Consider the following 22,338-nt stretch of genomic DNA (forward strand, 5'->3'; position numbering starts at 1 on the left):
TAGCAGGGAGGTGTTGCTACAGTTGTACAGGGCCTTGGTGAGGCCACACCTGGAGTATTGTGTACAGTTTTGGTCTCCTAACTTGAGGAAGGACATTCTTGCTATTGAGGGAGTGCAGCGAAGATTCACCAGACTGATTCCTGGGATGGTGGGACTGACCTATCAAGAAAGACTGGATCAACTGGGCTTGTATTCACTGGAGTTCAGAAGAATGAGAGGGGACCTCATAGAAACGTTTAAAATTCTGACGGATTTAGACAGGTTAAATGCAGGAAGAATGTTCCCAATGTTGGGGAAGTCCAGAACCAGGGGTGACAGTCTAAGGATAAGGGGTAAGCCATTTAGGACCGAGATGAGGAGAAACTTCTTCACCCAGAGAGTGGTGAACCTGTGGAATTCTCTACCACAGAAAGTCGTTGAGGCCAATTCACTAAATATATTCAAAAAGGAGTTAGATGTAGTCCTTACTACTCGGGGGATCAAGGGATATGGCGAGAAAGCAGGAAGGGGGTACTGAAGTTGCATGTTCAGCCATGAACTCATTGAATAGCGGTGCGGGCTAGAAGGGCTGAATGGCCGACTCCTGCACCTATTTTCTATGTTTCTATGTAAAACAACAATACGAAAGTGTGTGTGTACAATTCATATGACAAATAGCCTGCCATATCTGAAAATAATTGTCCTTATAATGTAATAAAGAGATGAGATAAATAAGACCTATTTTCTGAGCTCATGTTGCCTGGGGAGCCATGGCCATAGAGGAAAGCGGTGTTTGGGAGAGAGGGGGGCGATGATTGTGAGAAAGAGAGGCGGTGATTGGGAGGGAGGGGGGTGATTGGAAGGGGAGGGTTATTGGGAGAGAGTGAGTGCGATTGGTGGGGGGGGGGGGGCGATTGGGAGGGGGGGGGTGATCGGGAGGGAGGGGGGGGAGTTTGGGGGGAGTGATTGGGAGGGAGGGGGGTGATTGGGAGGTGGAGGAGTAATTGGGAGGGAGGGGTTGTGATCGGGAGGGGGAAGGGATGGTGATTGGGGGGGGTGATCGGGAGAGAGGGGCTGATTGGGAGGAAGGGGGTGATTGGGAGGGAGGGGGTGATTGGGAGGGAGGAGGGGTGATTGGGAAGAGGGGGTGATTGGGAGGGGGGTGTAATTTGGAGGGAGGGGGGAGTGATTGGGAGGGGGGGGGAAATGGTGATTGGGAGAGAGGGGAGCAGTGATCGGAAGGGAGTGCGTGTGACTGGGAGGGAGGGAGGGGGGTGGTGATTGGAAGGGAGGGAAGTGATTGGGAGGGGGGTGTGATTGGGAGGGGTGGTGATTGGGGGGGGTGATTGTGAGGGAGGCGGCACAGTGATTGGGAGGGAGGGTGGGTGACTGGGAGGGAGAGAGGGGCGGTGATTGGGAGGGAGGGGAAGTGATGGGGGGTGATTGGAAGGGGGAGGTGATTGGGACGGGGGATGATTGGGAGGGAGGGGGGTGATCGGGGGGGAGGGGGATGATCGGGAGGGAGGGGGTGTGATTGGGAGGGAGAGAGGGGCAGTGATTGGGGGGGGTGGTGATTGGGGGGGGTGGTGATTGGGCGGGGGTGTGATTGGGAGGGAGGGGGTGTGATTGGGAGGGAGGGGGTGTGATTGGGAGGGAGGGGGTGTGATTGGGAGGGAGGGGGAATGATTGGGAGGGAGGGAGGGGGGTGATTGGGAGGGAGGAAGGGGGTGATTGGGACGGAGGAAGGGGGTGATTGGGACGGAGGAAGGGGGTGATTGGGAGCGAGGGAGGTGGGGTGATTGGGAGCGAGGGAGGTGGGGTGATTGGGAGCGAGAGAGGTGGGGCGATTGGGAGGGGGAGAGGGGGGGTGATTTGGAGGGAGAGAGCGGGGGTGATTGGGTGGGGGGGAGGGGGATGATTGGGAGGGGGAGAGGGGGGGTGATTGGGAGGGAGGGAGCAGGATGATTGGGAGAGAGAGAGGGGGGGTGATTGGGAGGGAGGGAGGTGGGGTGATTGGGAGGGGGAAAGGGGGGGTGATTGGGAGGGAGGGAGGGGGATGATTGGGAGGGGAAGAGGGGGGGTGATTGGGAGGGAGGGAGGGAGGGGGATGATTGGGAGGGAGAGAGGGGGGGTGATTGGGAAGGAGGGAGGGGGATGATTGGGACGGAGGAAGGGGATGATTGGGACGGAGGAAGGGGGTGATTGGGAGCGAGGGAGGTGGGGTGATTGGGAGGGGGAGAGGGGGGGTGATTGGGAGGGAGAGAGGGGGGTGATTGGGAGGGAGGGAGGGGGATGATTGGGAGGGGGAGAGCCGGGGTGATTGGGAGGGAGAGAGGGGGGGTGATTGGGAGGGAGAGAGGTGGGGTGATTGGGAGGGAGAGAGGGGGTGATTGGGAGGGGGAGAGGGGGGGTGATTGGGAGGGAGAGAGTGGGGGTGATTGGGAGGGAGGGAGGGGAATGATTTGGAGGGGGAGAGGGGGGGTGATTGGGAGGGAGAGAGGGGGGTGATTGGGAGGGAGGGAGGGGGATGATTGGGAGGGGGAGAGGGGGGTGATTGGGAGGGAGAGAGGGGGGGTGATTGGGAGGGAGGGAGGGGGATGATTGGGAGGGGGAGAGGGGGTTGATTGGGAGGGAGGGAGGGGGATGATTGGGAGAGAGAGAGGGGGGTGATTGGGAGGGAGGGAGGTGGGGTGGTTGGGAGGGGGAGAGGAGGGGTGATTGGGAGGGAGAGAGGGGGGTGATTGGGAGGGAGAGAGGGGGGTGATTGGGAGGGAGGGAGGGGGATGATTGGGAGGGGGAGAGCCGGGGTGATTGGGAGGGAGAGAGGGGGGTGATTGGGAGGGAGAGAGGTGGGGTGATTGGGAGGGAGAGAGGGGGGTGATTGGGAGGGGGAGAGGGGGGTGATTGGGAGGGGGAGAGGGGGAAGATTGGGAGGGGGAGAGGGGGGGTGATTGGGAGGGAGAGAGGGGGGGTGATTGGGAGGGAGGGAGGGAGGGAGGGGGATGATTGGGAGCGAGGGAGGTGGGGGTGATTGGGAGCGAGGGAGGTGGGGTGATTGGGAGGGAGGGAGGGGAATGATTGGGAGGGGGAGAGGGGGGGTGATTGGGAGGTGGAGAGGGGGGGTGATTGGGAGGTGGAGAGGGGGGGTGATTGGGAGGGGGAGAGGGGGGGTGATTGGGAGGGGGAGAGGGGGGTGATTGGGAGGGAGGGAGGGGGGGTGATTGGGAGGGGGAGAGGGGGGGTGATTGGGAGGAGGAAAGGGGGGGTGATTGGGAGGGAGGGAGGGGGAGTGATTGGGAGGGGGAGAGGGGGGGTGATTGGGAGGGAGGGAGGGGGATGATTGGGAGGGGGAGAGGGGGGGTGATTGGGAGGGAGGGAGGCGGGGTGATTGGGAGGGGGAGAGGGGGGGTGATTGGGAGGGGGAGAGGGGGGGTGATTGGGAGGGAGGGAGGGAGGGGGATGATTGGGAGGGGGAGAGGGGGGGTGATTGTGAGAGAGGGAGGGGAGGTGATTGGGAGGGAGGGAGGGGGATGATTGGGAGGGGGAGAGGGGGGGTGATTGGGAGGGAGAGGGTGATTGGGAGAGTGGGTGGTGATTAGCAGCACTTGGGGAGAGTAGCGGGAGGGAGGTAGTAGATTAAATAGACCTACTTTGCGAAAAGGGAACCACTGATTTGTGATGCTGTTCTAGAATAAGCTCTAAGATTGATTCACGGCGGTTTCTGTAGCTGACCTGATTTCGCATCTTAAATTACACAATGTTTTGAAAAGAAATCTCTCGGATTCCCATAAATCCCTTTATACAATATCTTGATGAGGATGTGGTTAGAGAACCATAGAGCTGCCACAGGAAAAAAGGCAATATCTATCAACCTAATTTTCTGAAAAGTTACAGATGCAGACAATCCTGTGCGGCTTTAACTAATTTAGAATTTTCCTGAACGTCACAAAGGCTGTCAAGCCAGTGGAGCCGATTTTCTAAATTGCCGTATCGCATCAATAAGCATTGGAGATTGGAGAAGGGACTCAGTGGCATTCAGCTTAGCGCATGACCCGAATAAAGCAAATGGACACTGAGTCAGAGTGAGGTCTCCTATCTTAATCCGCAATGTTTTAATCATGCCACAGTATTATCACAGCTTGACATCCGGATGAAACAAATGGATTGTGTTGGATATAGTGGATAAGATTGGGGAAAGCTTCCACACTGTGAAGCCGCAGGTGAACCGGCTGAAACAAAATAATCTACCAATGAGAAGTAGTCTCCTGCCCTCTTACAACCATTCCCTGACATTTCAAGATAGGAAGAAGTGGTAGAACATGCAGTGTAAGAAGACTTTCCTTTCTCATGAGAATTTACTTTGCATTGCCATATTTTCTGAATCATTAGACGTAGCAACGCAGATCAAACAGTCTCTATATTGCTTTTGTGGGATTTCCTATAGTTCTGGGTACTTACTAGGGATGAGAGCTCAGAAACATTTACAACTTTAAATTTAGACTGGACTAGTTCAATAATCTCGGCCCTGAAAATCCACACAAGGGTGGATTCCACTTTAGGAGTTGAGCTGTCCCCACTGTGTACCTCTGCCACAGGTCTTGTTGGACTTTCCGGAGACCTGGGGGAAGTTCCCTCATTACCCTACCAATGGCACACGCCCTGTGCCACTAGAGGTGCATCTAGGATGCCCATCATGGCTGGAAATCCTGGCAGAGACTGCCAGTGCTAGGAGGCTGCCAGGTTCCACCCCCTTCAGAAAGAATTGATAGATGCCTCTCCCATGGCCCCAACATATGCCATTCAGCAGCACGTATTTCACCACGGGACCTACGTTTGGTTCTCACCGGGAATGGAGGAACTTCTGATCTGGGGAAGTCCCTCTTTTCGCAGGTAGCCATGTGTTGGGCAGGCGGAGGCTCCTCCCCCTGCTGGTTGGGAATTTCCAACCCTGCAGGCGGGAATTTCCAACCCAAGCTGGCACTCGGCTCATCCAGGTCCCAGCCGAACATGTGGCTTTTTTGGCAGACTCCTTTTGAAGGTCCATCAGGACTACGCCGGACGAGCTGTGGATTTTTGGGTCGGTATCTGCCAGCTGTACAACTCTGGAGGGCTTCACCTTAAGCCCGACACTGCACACATCTGGCATCTGAATCTACAACAGTGACACAGCGCCTTCTTTCGAAGGTAAGCCTCATCAGGACAGGCTAAGAATTTGTGTGAAAATTCAACGGTCGCAGCCTAGGGGCAAACTGCCCATCAACAAACATGTGTATCCACGTGTGTGGGTGCCTGTGCATTTGCATGTGACTGGGAAGATCATTTTGTTTGGAGCTTATAGAAAAGATTAGTACGAGAGCGTACAAGGAAATCATTGAGCAGGTACAGCAACCAGGACCAGAAACACCCAACAGTTTTTGATCAAGGCCTCCACACAAATCTGACAGAAAAAGCATTTGATTCATCAGAGTTTCATAGAAACATAGAAAATAGGTGCAGGAATAGGCCATTTGGCCCTTCGAGCCTGCACCAGCATTCAATATGATCATGGCTGATCATGCATTTTAGTACCCCATTCCTGCTTTCTCTCCATACCCCTTGATCCCTTTAGCCATAAGGGCCACATCTAACTCCCTTTTGAACATATCTAACGAACTGGCCTCAACAACTTTCTATGGTAGAGAATTCCACATGTCCATAACTCTCTGAGTGAAGAAGTTTCACCTCATCTCGGTCCTAAATGGCTTACCCCTTATTCTTAGACTGTGACCCCTGGTTCTGGACTTTCCCAACATCGGGAACATTCTTCCTGCATCTATCCTGTCCAATCCTGTCAAAATTTTATATGTTTCTATGAGATCCCTTCTCATTCTTCTAAATTCCATTGAATACAAGCCTAGTCGATCCAGTCTTTCTTCATATGTCAGTCCTGTCATTCCGGGAATCAGTCTGGTGAACCTTCGCTGCACTCCCTCAATAGCAAGAGTGTCCTTCCTCAGATTAGGAGACCAAAACTATACACAATATTCAAGGTGTGGCCTTACCAAAACCCCGTACAACTGTAGTATGACCTCGCTGCTCCTACACTCAAATCCTCTCGCTATGAAGGCCAACATGTCATTTGCCTTCTTCACCGCCTGCTGCACCTGTATGCCAACCTTCAATGACTGATGTACCATGACACCCAGGTCTCAATGCACCTCCCCCTTTACCAATTTTTCACCATTCAGATAATAATCAGCCCTCCTGTTTTTACCACCAAAGTGGATAACCTCACATTTATCCACATTATACTGCCTCTGTCTTTCATTTGCCCATTCACCTAACCTATCCAAATCCCCCTGCAGCCTCTTAGCATCCTCCTCACAGCTCACACTGCCACCCAGCTTAGTGTCATCTGCAAACTTGGAGATATTACATTCAATTCCTTCATCTAAATCATTAATGTAAACAGCTGGGGTCCCAGCACTGAACCTTGCGGTACCCCACTAGTCACTGCCTGCCATTCTGAAAAGGACCCGTTTATTCCTACTCTCTGCTTCCTGTCTGCCAACTAGTTCTTGATCTACATCAGTACATTACCCCCAACACCATGTGCTTTAATTTTGCACACCAATCTCTTATGTGGAACCTTGTCAAAAGCCCTTTGAAAGTTTAAATATACCACATCCACTGGCACCCCCCTTGTCCACTCTACTTGTTACATCCTCAAAAAATTCTAGAAGATTTGTCAAGCATGATTTCCCTTTCATAAATCCATGCTGACTTGGACCGATCCTGTCACTGCTTTCCAAATGCGCTGCTATTACATCTTTAATAATTAATTCCAACATTTTTCCCACCACCGATGTCAGGCTGACCGGTCTATAATTCCCTGTTTTCTCTCTCCCTCCTTTTTTAAAAAGTGGGGTTATATTAGCTACCCTCCAGTCCATAGCAACTGATCCAGAGTCTATAGAATGTTGGAAAATGACCACCAATGCATCCACTATTTCTAGGGCCACTTCCTTAAGTACTCTGGGATGCAGACTATCAGGCCCTGGGGATTTATCAGCCTTCAATCCCATCAATTTCCCTAACGCAATTTGCTGACTAATAAGGATTTCCTTTAGTTCCTCCTTCTCGCTAGACCCTCGCTCCCCTAGTATTTCCGGAAGGTTATTTGTGTCTTCCTTAGTGAAGACAGAACCAAAGTATTTGTTCAATTGGTCTGCCATTTCTGGTTCATCATGGTTCTTGTCAATTTCCTGTGGTCATTGATCAGTGCATTGCAGTTCCTCAGTAGAATCAGGAGGCTCTTTCTCAACTGGACACCTGCATTGTAAATTATTTTCAGATTTTGATTCTCCCAAAGTGCCACTGGGGAGGGAAGGTGATCACTATTAGCACCTACATCATTATCGACAGCACATCTTTTATGTCCAGTCAGACGATGAAAGCAGAATTTTGGTTTCACTCACAAAATGCACCGTTAAATAATTTCCAATTTGTGCAATAAAGTGAAACAACAAATGTTGGGATGTAGAGGAAAGGATATAACGTTTAAATCTAGAGAGGTCATTTTAAAACTGTATTTGGCCCTGGTGGGACCATGTCTGGAGTACTGCGGTAGTTTTAATCTCCCTATTCCAAAAAGGATATTCAGTTATTGGAGAAGGTATGAAGGAGGGCGCCACGGTTCATCCCAGAACTTAAGGGAACGATGTATGAGAAAAGATTGACTACCCTGGGTCTTATCTCCCTTGAAAAGAGAAGACCGAGAGGGAATATGATAGAAGTGTTTAAAATTATGAAAGATTTGGACAAATTGGATCCAAGTAAGCTTTTCTGCCATGTACGGAATTTAAGCAGTACCTGTATTTACAAACTAATAATTAACTTACAAATTAAGGATAAAAAAAATAGGAAATGCCTTTTACTAAAAAGAGTGGCGTATGTGGAATAGGTGACCAGCACAGGTGAAACAAGACATCTTAATGGGATTCAGGAAGGAACTAGACAGGTTCTTGCCAGAAAATAGGATTCGGGGTTATTAGAAATGCACCGAGAATGCTGGGGATAGGTGGGCTAGATGGACCACAGGTCGTCTTCCGCCCGACACTGTTACTATGTAGTGTCAGCCATGGCTCAGTGGGCAGCACCCTCGCTTCTGAGCCAGAAAGTTGTGGGGTCATAGTCCCACTCCAGAGACATGAGCACAAAAATCTAGGGCAGTGCTGAGGGAGCGCTACACTATCAAAGATGCCGTCTTTCGGATGAGACGTTAAACCGAGGCCCCGTCTTCTCTCTCAGGTGGCCGTAAAAGATCCCATGGCACTACTTAGAAGTAGAGCAGGGGACCTCTCCCCAATATCCTGGCCAATATTTATCCCTCAATCAACATCACTAAAACAAATTATCTGATCTTGATCACATTGCTGTGTGTGGGAGCTTGCTGTGCGCAAATTGGCTGCCCCGTTTCCCACATTACAACAGTGACTACACTTCAAAAAGTACTTCATTGGCTGTAAAGCGCTTTGGAACGTACGGTGAGGACACTAACAACAGTCTGACAGTGGATAGTCTAGGGGCTATAGTGGGGGAGGAACTTAACACAATCACAATCACTAAGGAGGTGGTACTCAGTAAGATAATGGGACTAAAAGCAGATAAATCCCCTGGACCTAATGGCTTGCATCCTAGGGTCTTATGAGAAGTAGCGGCAGGGATTGTGGATGCATTGGTTGTAATTTACTAAAATTCCCTGGATTCTGGGGAGGTCCCAGTAGATTGGAAAACTGCAAATGTAACGCTCCTATTTAAAAAAGGAGGCAGACAAAAAGCAGGAAACTATAGACCAGTTAGACTAACATCTGAGGTTGGGAAAATCTTGGAGTCCATTATTAAAGAAGCAGTAGCAGGACATTTGGAAAAGCAAAATTCGGTCAGGCAGTCAGCATGGATTTATGAAGGAGAAGTCATGTTTGACAAATTTGCTGGAGTTCTTCGAGGATGTAACGAGGATGTTGAGGGTGAATAAGAGGAAACCAGTGGATGTGGTGTATTTGGACTTCCAGAAGGCATTTGACAAGGTGCCACATAAAAGGTTACTGCATAAGATAAAAGTTCACGGGGTTGGGGGTAATATATTAGCATGGATAGAGTATTGGCTAACTAACAGAAAACAGAGAGTCGGGATAAATGGTTCATTCTCTGGTTGGCAACTAGCAACTAGTGAGGTGCCGTAGGGATCAGTGCTAGGACCCCAACTATTTACAATCTATATAAACGACATGGAAGAAGGGACTGAGTGTAACATAGCCAAGTATGCTGACGATACAAAGATGGGAGGAAAAACAATGTGTGAGGAGGACACAAAAAATCTGCAAAAGGACATAGACAGGCTAAGTGAGTGGGCAAAAATTTGGCAGATGGAGTATAATATGGGAAAATGTGAGGTTAGCCACTTTGACAGAAAAAAATAGAAAAGCAAATGATAATTTAAATGGAGAAAAATTGCAAAGTGCTACAATACAGCGAGACCTGGGGATACTTGTGCATGAAACACAAAAAGTTAGTATGCAGGCACAGCAAGTAATCAGGAAGGCAAATGGAATGTTGGCCTTTAATACGAGGGGATAGAGTATAAAAGCAGAGAAGACCTGCTACAACTGTACAGGGTATTGGTGAGGCCACACCTAGAGTACTGCGTACAATTTTGGTCTCTGTATTTAAGGAAGAATATACACGCATTGGAGGCTGTTCAGAGAAGGTTCACTAGGTTGATTCCAGAGATGAGGGGGTTGACTTATGAAGATAGGTTGAGTAGGATGGGCCTATAGTCATTGGAGTTCAGAAGAATGAGAGGTGATCTTATCAAAACATATACGATAATGAGGGGGCTCGACAAGGTGGATGCAGAGAGGATATTTCCACTGATAGGGGAAACTAAAACTAGTGGACATAGTCTCAGAATAAGGGTCCGCCCATTAAAAACTGAGATGAGGAGGAATTTCTTCTCTTAGAGGGTTGTAAATCTGTGGAATTCTCAGCCCAGGAGAGAGGTGGAGGCTGGGTCATTGAATAAATTTAAGGCAGCGATAGACAGATTTTTGAGCGATAGGGAATAAAGGGTTATGGGGAGCAGGCAGGGAAGTGGAGCTGAGTCCATGATCAGATCAGCCATGATCTTATTAGATGGCGGAGCAGGCTCGAGGGGCCAAATGCCCCACTCCTGCTCCTATTTCTTATGCTCGAGGAGCCAGGAGGCTTACTCCTATTTCTTATGTTTTTATGTTCTTATGAAAACATCAGGAATAAAATACAAAGTCTGCTTACCCCTCTGTTCTTGTGTCAGCCAGTCTCACCCCTTCTGGCATCGGCTCTTTCCCCAACTTGCACAGGTTCATTTTGGTTTCCAGCGTCATCTGCAACGCCCCATTGTACGCAATTTCCAAATCCACCCACAGCCCTGTGAAAGGATAGAGCCAGTGACACACACAGTCATTCCAATCAAAAGAAACCCGTATTCCTGAGGTTGTCCTCTTATAGCAGAATATCCATTATAAGTTCTCCAAATATCCACCAGAATTAGGGTCGCTAACTCTGGTTGGTATTCCTGGAGGTTTCGTCACATGATCTCCTGCCACCAATGGCCTCATCCCCACCATTGGTCACCTGATAAGTCCACCCTCACAGGACACTACCTCCCACATTAATTGGAAAGTGAACAGACTCTTCATTAGTCGATTGGAGGATTCTTGACTGTCGACAAACTGCCTTTTTTCTCTAATCTCCAATATTTTATTAACTAGTAAACAAAAGTGTTCGAACAAAATGAAAAAAAAAATTTTCTTTTTAATGTCCCGATGATTTTTCTCCCAGAGTTGCTCACGGAGATTAACCGTTAATTCCTGGAGTCTCTGGGACAATCCTGGAGGGTTGGCAAGTCACCCTAGCCAGAATTGCTATGTGAGACATGGAGGCCGAAATTCAGCTCCCGAATATGGCCCGTTACCGCCTGTTTGCGCGGCAGAGTCAAGCGGCTGCCGATTTCTGGTCGAATGGCCTCCGCAAGCTAAATTCGGCAGGGCGGGTTTTCTGGAGGTCCCCACTTCCTCCCCACCGCTGCCGAGCGACCGTGAGTGCGCGCACCGCCAACACCCACCCCCCACCTCACGTGGAATTCAGCCCGAAAAATCTTACGCCCGCTGAGCAGTGCCCCCGACAGCTTTTTCTGTCGGTGCACCTTTGATTCCCTCTAAGACCGAGCGGTGTGGTGGCTATTAAAGGCAAGGGCCCAATGCCGCGGCCGCCATTTTATTTTTCTGCTGGCCAACTTCCACGTCGGCTGGACTATTCTGCCCCCTGGTTCGGCTGGGCTGCCAATAGGGAGCCTGGCACCCCCCCTGGTGGCCCAGTGTCCGATCGCGACTGATGGCCAATTCTCTCCCCTTTAACCGAGACGAGATACGTGGTAATGCAGACGCGCAATGACATCACCACCGCTCCGCTGCTGTGACAGCGGCGGAGAATCCATCTCACCTCCACTTCCGCCCCACTTCATGACCGACTTCCTGGCTGATTAAAAGAAAAAGACAAAGAGCTGAATTTTGCAAATGCAGGGGACCTCTTCCAAAACGGTGGTAAAAACTCTTAAAAAAGAGTAGGTGCGGCAGCTTTCTGGCGGGACTGAACTTTGGCCACATCATCTCATTGCGCAGCCTGCTGATGTTTTCATTGTTGCTATTATTCCATCTCCTTTTCTCGGAGAATAAGTAGACACATTAAGGTCAATTCTTGTCTTCGCCGCAGTGCTGATCTTACTTGCTACCAGGCTGATGGCCACCTGGACCTGTTCATCGTGTTTAGTGAGATTTCCATCCGCCTGTTACACGTCCCGCTCCATTTTCAAGCCATTGATTCCGATGGAATGAAAATTGTACGGGTTCTATAATGGGTGGGTGAAGCAATCTGCCAGATTACCGCCCATGCGGTGAAGACAAATTAACCTTAATGTAACGTTTCTGTTATTTGTTTTATACCTCCCTGTGCCTCGGGTGTTGCTGGGTGTACACGGGTATGACCAAACTCTCACTTCTTCGCCAACTTCTAATGGCGCTTGATGTCATCACCATATACCACTGACGCTGCTGTAACAGTGGTTTATGTGAAAGGGAATGGACCTGAATATCCAATCGTTGAGCTCGGACACAGTGGCCATGAGTTACCACTTGTGCACTCCCCAACCCCTGCGATTCCCCCTCTCCCCAACCCCCCCATTCATTCATTTTAAATGACAAATCAAGGACTGGCAGGTGCATAAGCGGAATGTCACAGCCAGTAGTTTATTCAGGAGGTCAAGTAGTTTCTGCCTATGCATAAGCCCCACCCCTTCCCGACCAAGTTCAGAACATAAAGACTTCATTTCCCCCTCGCCATTCCCCTCTGTCAGTAAACTCATTCGACATATGGTGAAGCAAACTGAGTGAAAACTGCGAAGTTTGAGGCACTTTCCATTGTAACTGGACCACAGATGGAAGGAGCCCAGTGTTGAGCAGTAGAGGCAGATTAATCTTTTGCCTAATCCAGATCAGTACAACTAAATGCATATGTGGGAGCTGCAGATAAAACCAGGCCGTTTTCATCACAGATTACACAGAGCAAAGCAGAAATCAATGAAAATAATCTACAGACTGATGGCTGTTTAGAAAGATTGCACGTTTCAATTTAACTCATCATTTACAAATTTAGTAATTCCTTAGGCTAGGCAGTTGTATTCCTTTCGAAAGCTAAGGGGATAAGTTAGAATTCTTGTAAATTCAGGTTAATAATTGTAAACATAGAATGCTGTTATTACACCCTCCTTCCAGTGGTAGCACTGCAGTACCTCTTCTTCTTAGGCAGTCCCTCGGAGTCGAGGATGACTTGCTTCCACACTAAAATGAGTTCTAAGGTGACTGATGAGACCAATGCGGGATCTACAGTCTCTGTCACAGGTGGGCCAGGTGATTGTTGAAGGGGAAGGTGGGTGTGGTGTTTGATTTGTCATCCACTCTTTTCGCTGTTTGTAGAATCATAGAATCATAGAAGTTTACAGCACAGAAGGAGGCCATTTCGGCCCATCGTGTCCGTGCCGGCCAACAAGAGGCTATCCAGCCTAATCCCACTTTCCAGCTCTAGGTCCGTAGCCCTGCAGGTTACGGCACTTCAAGAGCACAGCTAAGTACTTTTTTAATGTGGTGAGGGTTTCTGCCTCTACCACCCTCTCAGGCAGTGAGTTCCAGACCCCACAACCCTCTGCGTGAAGAAATTTCCCCTCAAATCCCCTCTAAATCTTCTACCAATTACTTTAAATTTATGCCCCCTGGTTGTTGACTCTGCGAAGGGAAATAGGCCCTTTCTATCCACTATATCTAGGCCCCTCATCATTTTATACACTTCAATGAGGCCTCCCCTCAGCCAAGGAAAACAAATCCAGCCTATACAATCTGTCCTCATAGCTAAGATTCTCCACTTCCGGCAACATCCTCATAAATCTCCTCTGTACCCTCTCTTGTGCAATCACATCTTTCTTGTAATGCGGTGACCAGAACTGCACGCAGTACTCTAGCTGTGGCCTAACCAGTGTTTTATACAGTTTAAGCATAACCCCCCTGCTCTTGTATTCTATGCCTCAGCTAATAAAGACAAGCATTCTGTATGCCTTCTTAACCACCTTATCTACCTGGCCTGCTACTTTCAGGGATCTGTGGACAGGCACTCCAAGGTCCCTTTGTTCCTATACAATTCTCAGTGTCCTACCATTTAATGTGTATTCCCTTTCCTTGTTAGCCCTCCCCAAATACATTACCTCACTCTTTTCCAGATTAAATTCCATTTGCCACTGTTCTGCCCACCTGACCAGTTGATTGATATCTTCCTGCAGTCTACAGCTTTTTTCTTCATTATCAACCACATGGCTAATTTTTGTATCATCTGCAAACTTCTTAATCATACCCCCTATATTCAAGTCTAGATCATTGATGTATATCACAAAAAGCAAGGGACCTAGTACTGAGCCCTGCGGAACCCCACTGAAAACATCATTCCAGTCACAAAAACACCCATCAATCATTACCCTTTGCTTCCTGCCTCTGAGCCAATTTTGAATCCAACTTGCCACTTTGCCCTGGATACCATGGGCTTTTACTTTCGTGACCAGTCTGCCATATGGGACCTTATCAAAAGCTTTGCTAAAATCCATATACACTACATCAAACGCTTTGCCCCCATCGACCGTCCTGGTTACCTCCTCAAAAAATTCAATCAAGTTAGTCAGACACGACCTTCCCTTAACAAATCCGTGCTGACTGCCCTTGATGAATCAGTGTCTTTCTAAGTGAAGATTTATCCTATCCTTCAGAATTTTTTCCAATAATTTTCCCACCACTGAGGTTAGGCTGACCGGCCTGTAATTACTCGGTCTATCCCTTTCTCCCTTCTTAAAGAAAGGTACCACATTAGCAGTCCTCCAGTCCTCTGGCACCACACCTGAAGCCAGAGAGGATTGGAAAATGATGGTCAAATCCTCTGCTATTTCCTCTCTTGCTTCTCTTAACAGCCTGGGATACATTTCATCCGGGCCTGGGGACTTACCAACTTCAAAGCTGCTAAACAACCTTAATACCTCCTCTCTCACTATGTTTATTTCATCTACTATTTCACACTCCTCCACGATACCAGTGTCTGTATCGCCCCTCTCCTTTATGAAAACAGGCACAAAGTATTCATTAAGAACCATACCCACATCTCCCGCCTCCACACACAGATTACCCTCATGGTCTCTAATAGGCCCTACCCTTTCTTTTGTTATCCTCTTGCTCTTAATATATTTATAAAAACACTTTTGGGTTTTCCTTGATTTTACTTGCCAAAAATTTTTCATGCTCTCTTTGCTCTCCTAATATCCTTTTTAATTTCACCCCTGCAATTTCTATGCTCCTCCAGAGATTCTGCATTATTTAGCCCTCAATATCTGTCATAAGCCTCCTTTTTTTTCTTTATCCTACCCTGTATATCCCTTGACATCCAGAGGGCTCTAGATTTGTTTGTCCCATCCTTTTTGTTTAAGGGCGCATATTTGGCCTGAACCCTCCGGATCTCCTCCTTGAATGCCTCCCACTGCTCTGACACTGATTTACCTTCAAGTAGCTGTTTCCAGGCCACTGTGGTCAAATCACCTCTCAGCTTAGCAAAGTTGGCTTTTCCCCAATTTAGAACTTTTATTACTGGTCTATCCTTGTCCTTTTCCATAACTACCTTAAATCTAACTGAATTATGGTCACTAGCACCTAAATGCTCTCCCACTGATACCCCTTCCACCTGCCCAGCTTCATTCCCGGCTAAAAAAGTTCTCCTGAATGCATTTGAGCAATTCTGCACCCTGTGTAGCCTTCACATTAATTTTGTCCCAGTTAATATTAGGATAGTTGAAATCTCCTATTACTGCCCAATAGTCTTTGCACTTCTCAAAAATTTGCCTACATATTTGCTCTTCTATCTCTCACTGTTTGGGGGTCTATAGTACACTCCCAGCAATGTGATCGCCCCTTTGTTGTTTTTCAGGTCGACCCATATGGCCTCGTTTGATGATCTCTCTAACATATCATCCCTCCTCACAGCTGTAATAGTTTCTTCAATCAATACCAAGACCCCCCCCACCCCTCTCTTTTTACCCCCCTCTCTATCCCGTCTGAAGATCCTGTAACCAGGAATGTTGAGCTGCCATACCTGCCTCTCTTTTAGCCATGTCTCTGTAATAGCTATCATATCATACTCCCAAGTGTCTACCTGTGCTCTCAGCTCATCTGCCTTATTCTCTATACTCTTTGCATTGAACTATATACCATTTAGTACAGGAAAGCCTCCTTGTTGACTACTTTCTAGCCCGTGTTTCCTCTGTCCTTCAAATTCACTTTCTATATTTATGCTTTCCAATTCCAGCTTTACTCCCCTCCCGACTGAATCTATTCTCAGGTTCCCATCCCCATGCCAAGCTCGTTTAAATCCTCCCGAACACCACTAGCAACTGCCCCCTAGCTCCCTAAACTCTCCTAGCTCCCTAAACTCTGCCTGCAGGACTCATCCCTCTTTCTATGGACCATGACCTCTGGCTGTTCACCCTCTCCCCCCAGAATGCCCTGCAGCCGCTCAGTGACATCCTTGACCCTGACACCAGGGAGGCAACATACCATCCTGGAGTCACGTCTGCGGCCGCAGAAACGCCTGTCTGCTCCCCTGACTATTGAATGCCCTACCACTATTGCTCTTTCTCCCTCCCTATGCAGCTGAGCCACCCGTGGTGCCGTGGACTTGGCTCTGGCTGCACTCCCCAGAGGAACCATCGCCCCCACCATTACTCAGAATAGAATACTGGTTGGAGAACGAGATGGACTCAGGGGACTCCTGCACTACCTGCCTAGTCCTCCTCTTCTGTCTGCTGGTCACCCACTCCCTCACTGACTGCACGCTCTTAAGCTGCGGGGTGACCACCTCTAGAGACGTGCTATCCACGTAGCTCTCAGCCTCGCGGATGCACCGCAGTGACTCCTGCCGCCGCTTAAGCTCTGAAACGTGGAGCTCGAGTTGCTGCAGCTGGAGACGCCTCCTGCAGACACGGTCGTCCAGGCTGCATGAAGCGTCCAGGACTTCCCACATGCCACAGGATGTGCAGTCCACAAGAACGAGCTGCCCTGCCATTGCTCTAGTTAGACTCGGAACTATCAAGCAAAAATAAACTCTAAACCTTAGCAAAACACAGCCAGCAGCTACTCAGCAATCAGCTGATTTAATTAATTCGATTTTTTGGATTAGAAATATCACTTATCAATTTAATTGCGCCTCCTTTATTTAAAAGACTAAGAACTAACCTTTATTTAAAGACTAAGTACTAACTTAACAGAAAAAAAACACACGCACCCACTACTCACCAATCAGCTACTTCACTTGTGCCGATGTCACTTTGAAACTCTGACGTCCCTTTCGAATGTTGCCTGTTGAGCCTGGCCTTTTAAGCACTCCGCCTTGCCTCAGCTCCCGCTCCTGCTCCCATGCAGGTCCACTGCTTTGTGCAGTTTTGGGCCAGGGTTCCCAAGAGTCTGACAAGTTCTGACGAAGGGTCATTGACCCTAAAACGTTAACTCTGCTTCCTCTCCACAGATGCTGCCTGACCTGCTGAGATTTCCAGCATTTTCTGATTTTGTTCCCAAGAGTCGGTGGGGATGTTACATTTTTTCAAGGAAACTTTGAGGGTGTCCTTGAAGCGTTTTCTCTGCCCTCCTGAGGCTCGCCTGCTGTGACGTAGCCCAGAGTAGAGCGCTTCGGGAGTCTAGTATTGGGCATGTGGACAATGTGAGCCCCCCCTCTCCCATCGGAGCTGATCGAGTGTGGTCAGCACCACTACTGGGTGGAAGGTGCGATTACAGTGTGTCAGGCTTACATAGATAGTTCCATTATAAATGTGCATATAGGAATTTTATCATGAAACAGTTGATAGGAATGGCTCAGAGAGGTTAGATACTTTTAAATATATTGTATATAGCAATGTTGAATGATTTATTATTCAGTTGAATATGCCTACTGGTTAGAGATTTTATATTATATACATTAAACACTAAGACAGAAGGAAAGCCCTAAATTATCATTTGCTGCATAAGATCATGTGGACGTGGAAAAGCATCAGAAAATATATTTGTTTAATGCTTTTATTGATGAGAGACCAATGCAAAGTGCCAAAGCCCATGGTGTCTATACTATATACAACCTTGCTACAAAGTACTAGGGTCGATTTTAACTGTTCCCATCAGGTGGGAATCAAACTGCAGCTAGTCAGTTTCATACATGGCGGGAACAGTTAGGGTCAACCCCATTATTAATCACGTCACTCATCCCACCTTCGCACAATTCTGAATCTCACAGGAGAGAGTGGGGCATGAATATATAAATGGACTATCTTCCTCAAACACCTCAGTGTCAGCTGTGGCTCAGTGGGTAGCACACTTGCCTCTGGGTCAAAAGGTGATGGGTTCAAGTCCCACTCCAACACATAAATCCAGGCTGACACCCCCAGTGCAGTGCTGAGGGAGTGCTGCACTGTCGGAGGTGCTGTCTTTCAGATGAGATATTAAACAGAGGCCCCGTCTGCTCTCTCTAGTGGATGTAAAAGATCCCATGGCACTATTTCAAAGAAGAGCAGGGAAGTTATCCCTGGTATCCTGGTCAATATTTATCCCTCAATCAACATAACAACATAACAGATTATCTGGTCATTATCACATTGCTGTTTGTGGGAGCTTGCTGTGTTCAAATTGGCTGCTGCGTTTCCTACATTACAACAGTGACTACACTCCAAAAGTATTTCATTGGCTGTAAAACACTTTGAGATGTCCGGTGGTCATGATAGGCGCTATATAAATCCAAGTCTTTCTTTCTTTAAACATCCTAATTTTAAAGATCTTCAAAGACATGAACTGTGCATTAAGCAAACCTACACATTTTGCATTGATGCCCTTCCCCCAAATCCAGTCTATGTTGTGTTCTGCAATGTGTGATTCATCCCTCACTTCCTGCTCCACTAACACAGTTACAGGTGAATGATATGAATGGAAAGTTTGAGGCTCATTCATACGGCTGCTCAAGTGCTGGAGATAAGGTTTTATTAAATTTAGTAAATCGAAGGAGCTATCTAAGGATGTTTTTTTTTTTAAATAGTAAAGCCTAAATAAATATTCCAAATGGGAGAACAATTGGGGCACCAAGAGGAGCAACATTGCTACCCTGAAAACCTCTGTATAGTATCTACATTTTATTGGGCAAACGAGTCTCACAATTAAAGTTATTTTTCTTCCTGTCTCTCCAATTATTTCTGTGTTACCTGAAAATGCTCTTTGGTATTTTGCCCAGGTGGCCATTCTTCATGTGGGAGCCTACACAGTGACTCTCAACGGACCATTCCATCATGGAAGCTATTCCAGCCGGGTCTGATCCTGCACTCACCCAACATCCACACCTGCTGACTTTCCAGCACAGCTCGCTGTGTTCAGCCTGAATTGGGAATCTGAGCTGATTTATTTCTCTCTTCCCTATCCCAATGGTGCAGAGCCTAATTTAAGCACCCCCTATCAGTGTCTTGCCTGAGATCAGCTAAGTAGAAGCAGTGCATGGATCATACTGGTGACCTTCTTGGTACGGCTTAATATAGCTAGGCACTGAGCAACAGCTGGAGCTGCACATGGTTCATTTAGCAGGATAATGTGTGTGTGTGTGTGTATTGGAGGGGGAGCAGTTCTCTTTGTTTTGCTGCAAACTCTGCATTGCTATTACAAATCTCCAGCTCATCGTTAAGCACATGCATCTGATACTTCACAACCGTGAACAGCTGCGAAAGTGCAAGAATACATTCAATATACATATAGACACCCAGACAGCTTGAGAATCAAGTCCATTGGACAGCAAGCATATTATTGCTGCAACCTTCATGTTTCCGTCCTTTCAAAAGGGCCAAACTGCAACAGATTTTATGCAACTTAGTAGGAAATGAGTTAAGGATTTTTGATTTTTTACATAAGCAAAACTTTACTGTTTAAGAACACTGAAATATTAGGTACTCTAATTATTGATTGTTACCTCGTCTGACCAAGCAGTTGCCTGATGATGGTGAACAGCTTTGTTGTCTGACAGAAAGCTCTGAGTAGCTTGAACCGACTCACCTTTTTGATTGACAGATGGGCTGGAAGTGCGGATGACCACAGGTAGCAATGTCCCCATGTCCAACTCAGTGAGAGTGAGCTCGTTCATGAAGTATGGCAGCTAGTGTAAGATATAAAGTCAAATCAAACTGCTTAATAACTCATGTGCCTTCTTAAATAACACGAGACATAATAGATAGACTCGTCCGTGATCATCTAAATTTTTAATTTATCGTCAACAACAACTTGCATTTATATAGTGCCTTTAACGTAGTGAAGCACCCCAAGGCTTTTCAGAGGAGCGTTATCAGACAAGCATTTACACCGAGTCACGTCAGGAGATATTGGGACATGTGACCAAAAGCTTGGTCAAAGGAGGAGGTTTTAAGGAGCATCTTAAAGGAGGAGGGAGAGGTGGAGAGGTTTAGGGAGGGAATTCCAGGGTTTAAGGCCTAGACAGCTGAAGGCATGGCCGCCAATGGTGGGGCGAAGAAAGTGGGGGATCGACAAGAAGCCAGAATTGGAGGAATGCAGAGATTTTGGAGATTTGGAGGGCTGGAGGAGGTTCCAAAGAGGGGTGAGGCCATGGACAAATTTGAGCACAAAGTTGAGAATTTTAAATTCGAGGCATTGCTGGACCGAGAGCCAATGCAAATCAGCAAGCACAGGAATAGGATTGATAGTTACAGCCACATACACCACTTTATCAAAGTATGGTACACTGACAGTGTGCACCAGCCCCAGGAGTGTCACCTTTCCTCAGTGTCAGAGCGACAGGGGATAGAAAGCGGTTTGCCTGGGGCTGCAGGGCCTTTGAACATGTTCAGTAGAGTGGGCACACTCGCACTGGAAGGTAATTTGCTGCAGCTTGTCTGCATGGCCAGGCTGGAGGGAATGATTGGCCTATACACCGAACAATGACTACCCAGGAACGATTGGCAGGCAGCTGTCTGATTGAAGAGTTCAAACGAAGCAATAAGCTGCAGAGTGAGACTTCACCGGTTTTAAACTTTAATCTGAACCTCAAACAAAATGACACCCTTGAAATCACTCCCAGGTGTCTGTCATTTATAGACAATCTGTTTTTCAGATAGTGACAGGTGTCACGACAGACAGAAACCATTGTACTTAACATGGATGAAACAGGACAACATGTTCAATAATGGATGAGTGATTGTGAGAATATCAATGCACGTTTATTGAGCGATTCTCTGGAAAATAAAATGCAGTATATTTTGAATATGACTTACAAAGCAATCTTGCATTCAAAGGTTCTGACCATGTACCAAATCACAAATGGAAGTGTTTCAGATTATATTTGTCTTTTCCTTAACCCTTTCTTGTCATTTTTTCCTCGACGACGTTTCATCCCTGCTGAGACATTTTTCCAGAGGTGTCACATGCTCTCAGGGAACGTTGCACCAATAGCCATTGTTCATGTGTGAACCTCGACAGTGAGCACTGGTAAACTATTTGACCATGGGTAACATCACCTTGGCCATAAAAAAAACAAACCAAGCACTAGGGTTTATTTCTAGAGGTATAGAATTGAACAGTAGGGAAGTTATGCCAAACGTGTATCGAACCTTGGCTAGACCACACTTGGAGTACTGCGTACAGGTCTGGTCGCCATATTATAAAAAGGACATAGAGGCACTGGAGAGGGTGCAGAGAAGATTTACAAGGATGATACCAGAAATGCGAGCGTATGCCTATCAGGAAAGGATGAACAGGCTGGGTCGCTTTTCTCTTGAAAAAAGAAGGCTGAGAGGCGAGGTCTTTAAAATTATGAAAGATTTTGATAGAGTGGTTAGAGAGAGAGTGTTTCCACTTGTGGGGAAGAGCAAAGTTAGAGGCCATCAATATAAGATAGTCACCAAGAAATCCAATAGGGAATTTAGAAGAAACTTCTTTACCCAAAGAGTGGTGAGAATGTGCAACTCGCTACCACAGGGAGTAATTGAGGCAAATAGTACAGATGTATTTAAGGGGAGACTAGATAAACATATGAGGGAGAAGGGATCAGAGGGTTATGCTGACAGAGTTAGATGAGGAAAAACTGGAGGAGGCTCGAGTGGAACGTAACCGGCATGGACTGGTTGGGCCGAATGTCCTGTTTCTGTGCCATATCTCCTATGTAATCCCCTCTGAGCCCGCTATTGCCTTTACCCATTGTGCATAGATGTATACTTCCAATGAGGGGTTGTTGGATAGCAGTCAGGATAGGGAACTGTATAACATTAATCAGGACCCGTGTGCTCTCCTGGACTCGTTTCGATCACCTAAGGTGGATCGGAGAGCAGTTTTCCAGTTTGCCCTCCAACTCCCCCTAATTGCCCTGGGTTTTTCACCTCTCCCAGGAGATCACATGGCTTTCGGGTGGGATGAGGAGCCTATCTATTGTGATGCATAAGGCATTGCAGTTGTATGGGACAGGCTAGGTGGACCAGAGGGTCTTTTCCTGTCTGTCATTGTCCGTAAGTTCGTAACTCTGACCAGTTTTCACCTTCATAAACCAGAGGCACTGAGACCAACGATAGCAGCACACTGACCAGCAACTTTCCTGGACTGAGTTACTCACTGGATGAACTGACTGGGACAGTCTGTATTTGCTCAGAATATATAGAGTTGAACTTACTCCAATTATTCACAGGAT

The 22,338-nt window shown here is 47.5% G+C and overlaps 1 protein-coding gene across 1 annotated transcript in view; it reads right to left on the bottom strand.

Annotated features, from left to right (window-relative positions):
• Nucleotides 1-22,338, bottom strand: part of tex2l (testis expressed 2, like) — a 126,499-nt gene that overhangs the window by 24,507 nt on the left and 79,654 nt on the right. The window contains exons 7-8 of the mRNA XM_070899986.1: nt 19,704-19,803; nt 10,294-10,426 (exon numbers count right to left, since the gene is read on the bottom strand). Coding sequence (XP_070756087.1) covers nt 10,294-10,426; nt 19,704-19,803 — 233 coding nt within the window. The remainder of the gene's footprint in view (nt 1-10,293; nt 10,427-19,703; nt 19,804-22,338) is intronic.

The sequence above is a fragment of the Pristiophorus japonicus genome, chromosome 15 (assembly GCF_044704955.1).
Source record: "Pristiophorus japonicus isolate sPriJap1 chromosome 15, sPriJap1.hap1, whole genome shotgun sequence".
In the NCBI taxonomy this organism is placed as follows: Eukaryota; Metazoa; Chordata; class Chondrichthyes; family Pristiophoridae; genus Pristiophorus; species Pristiophorus japonicus.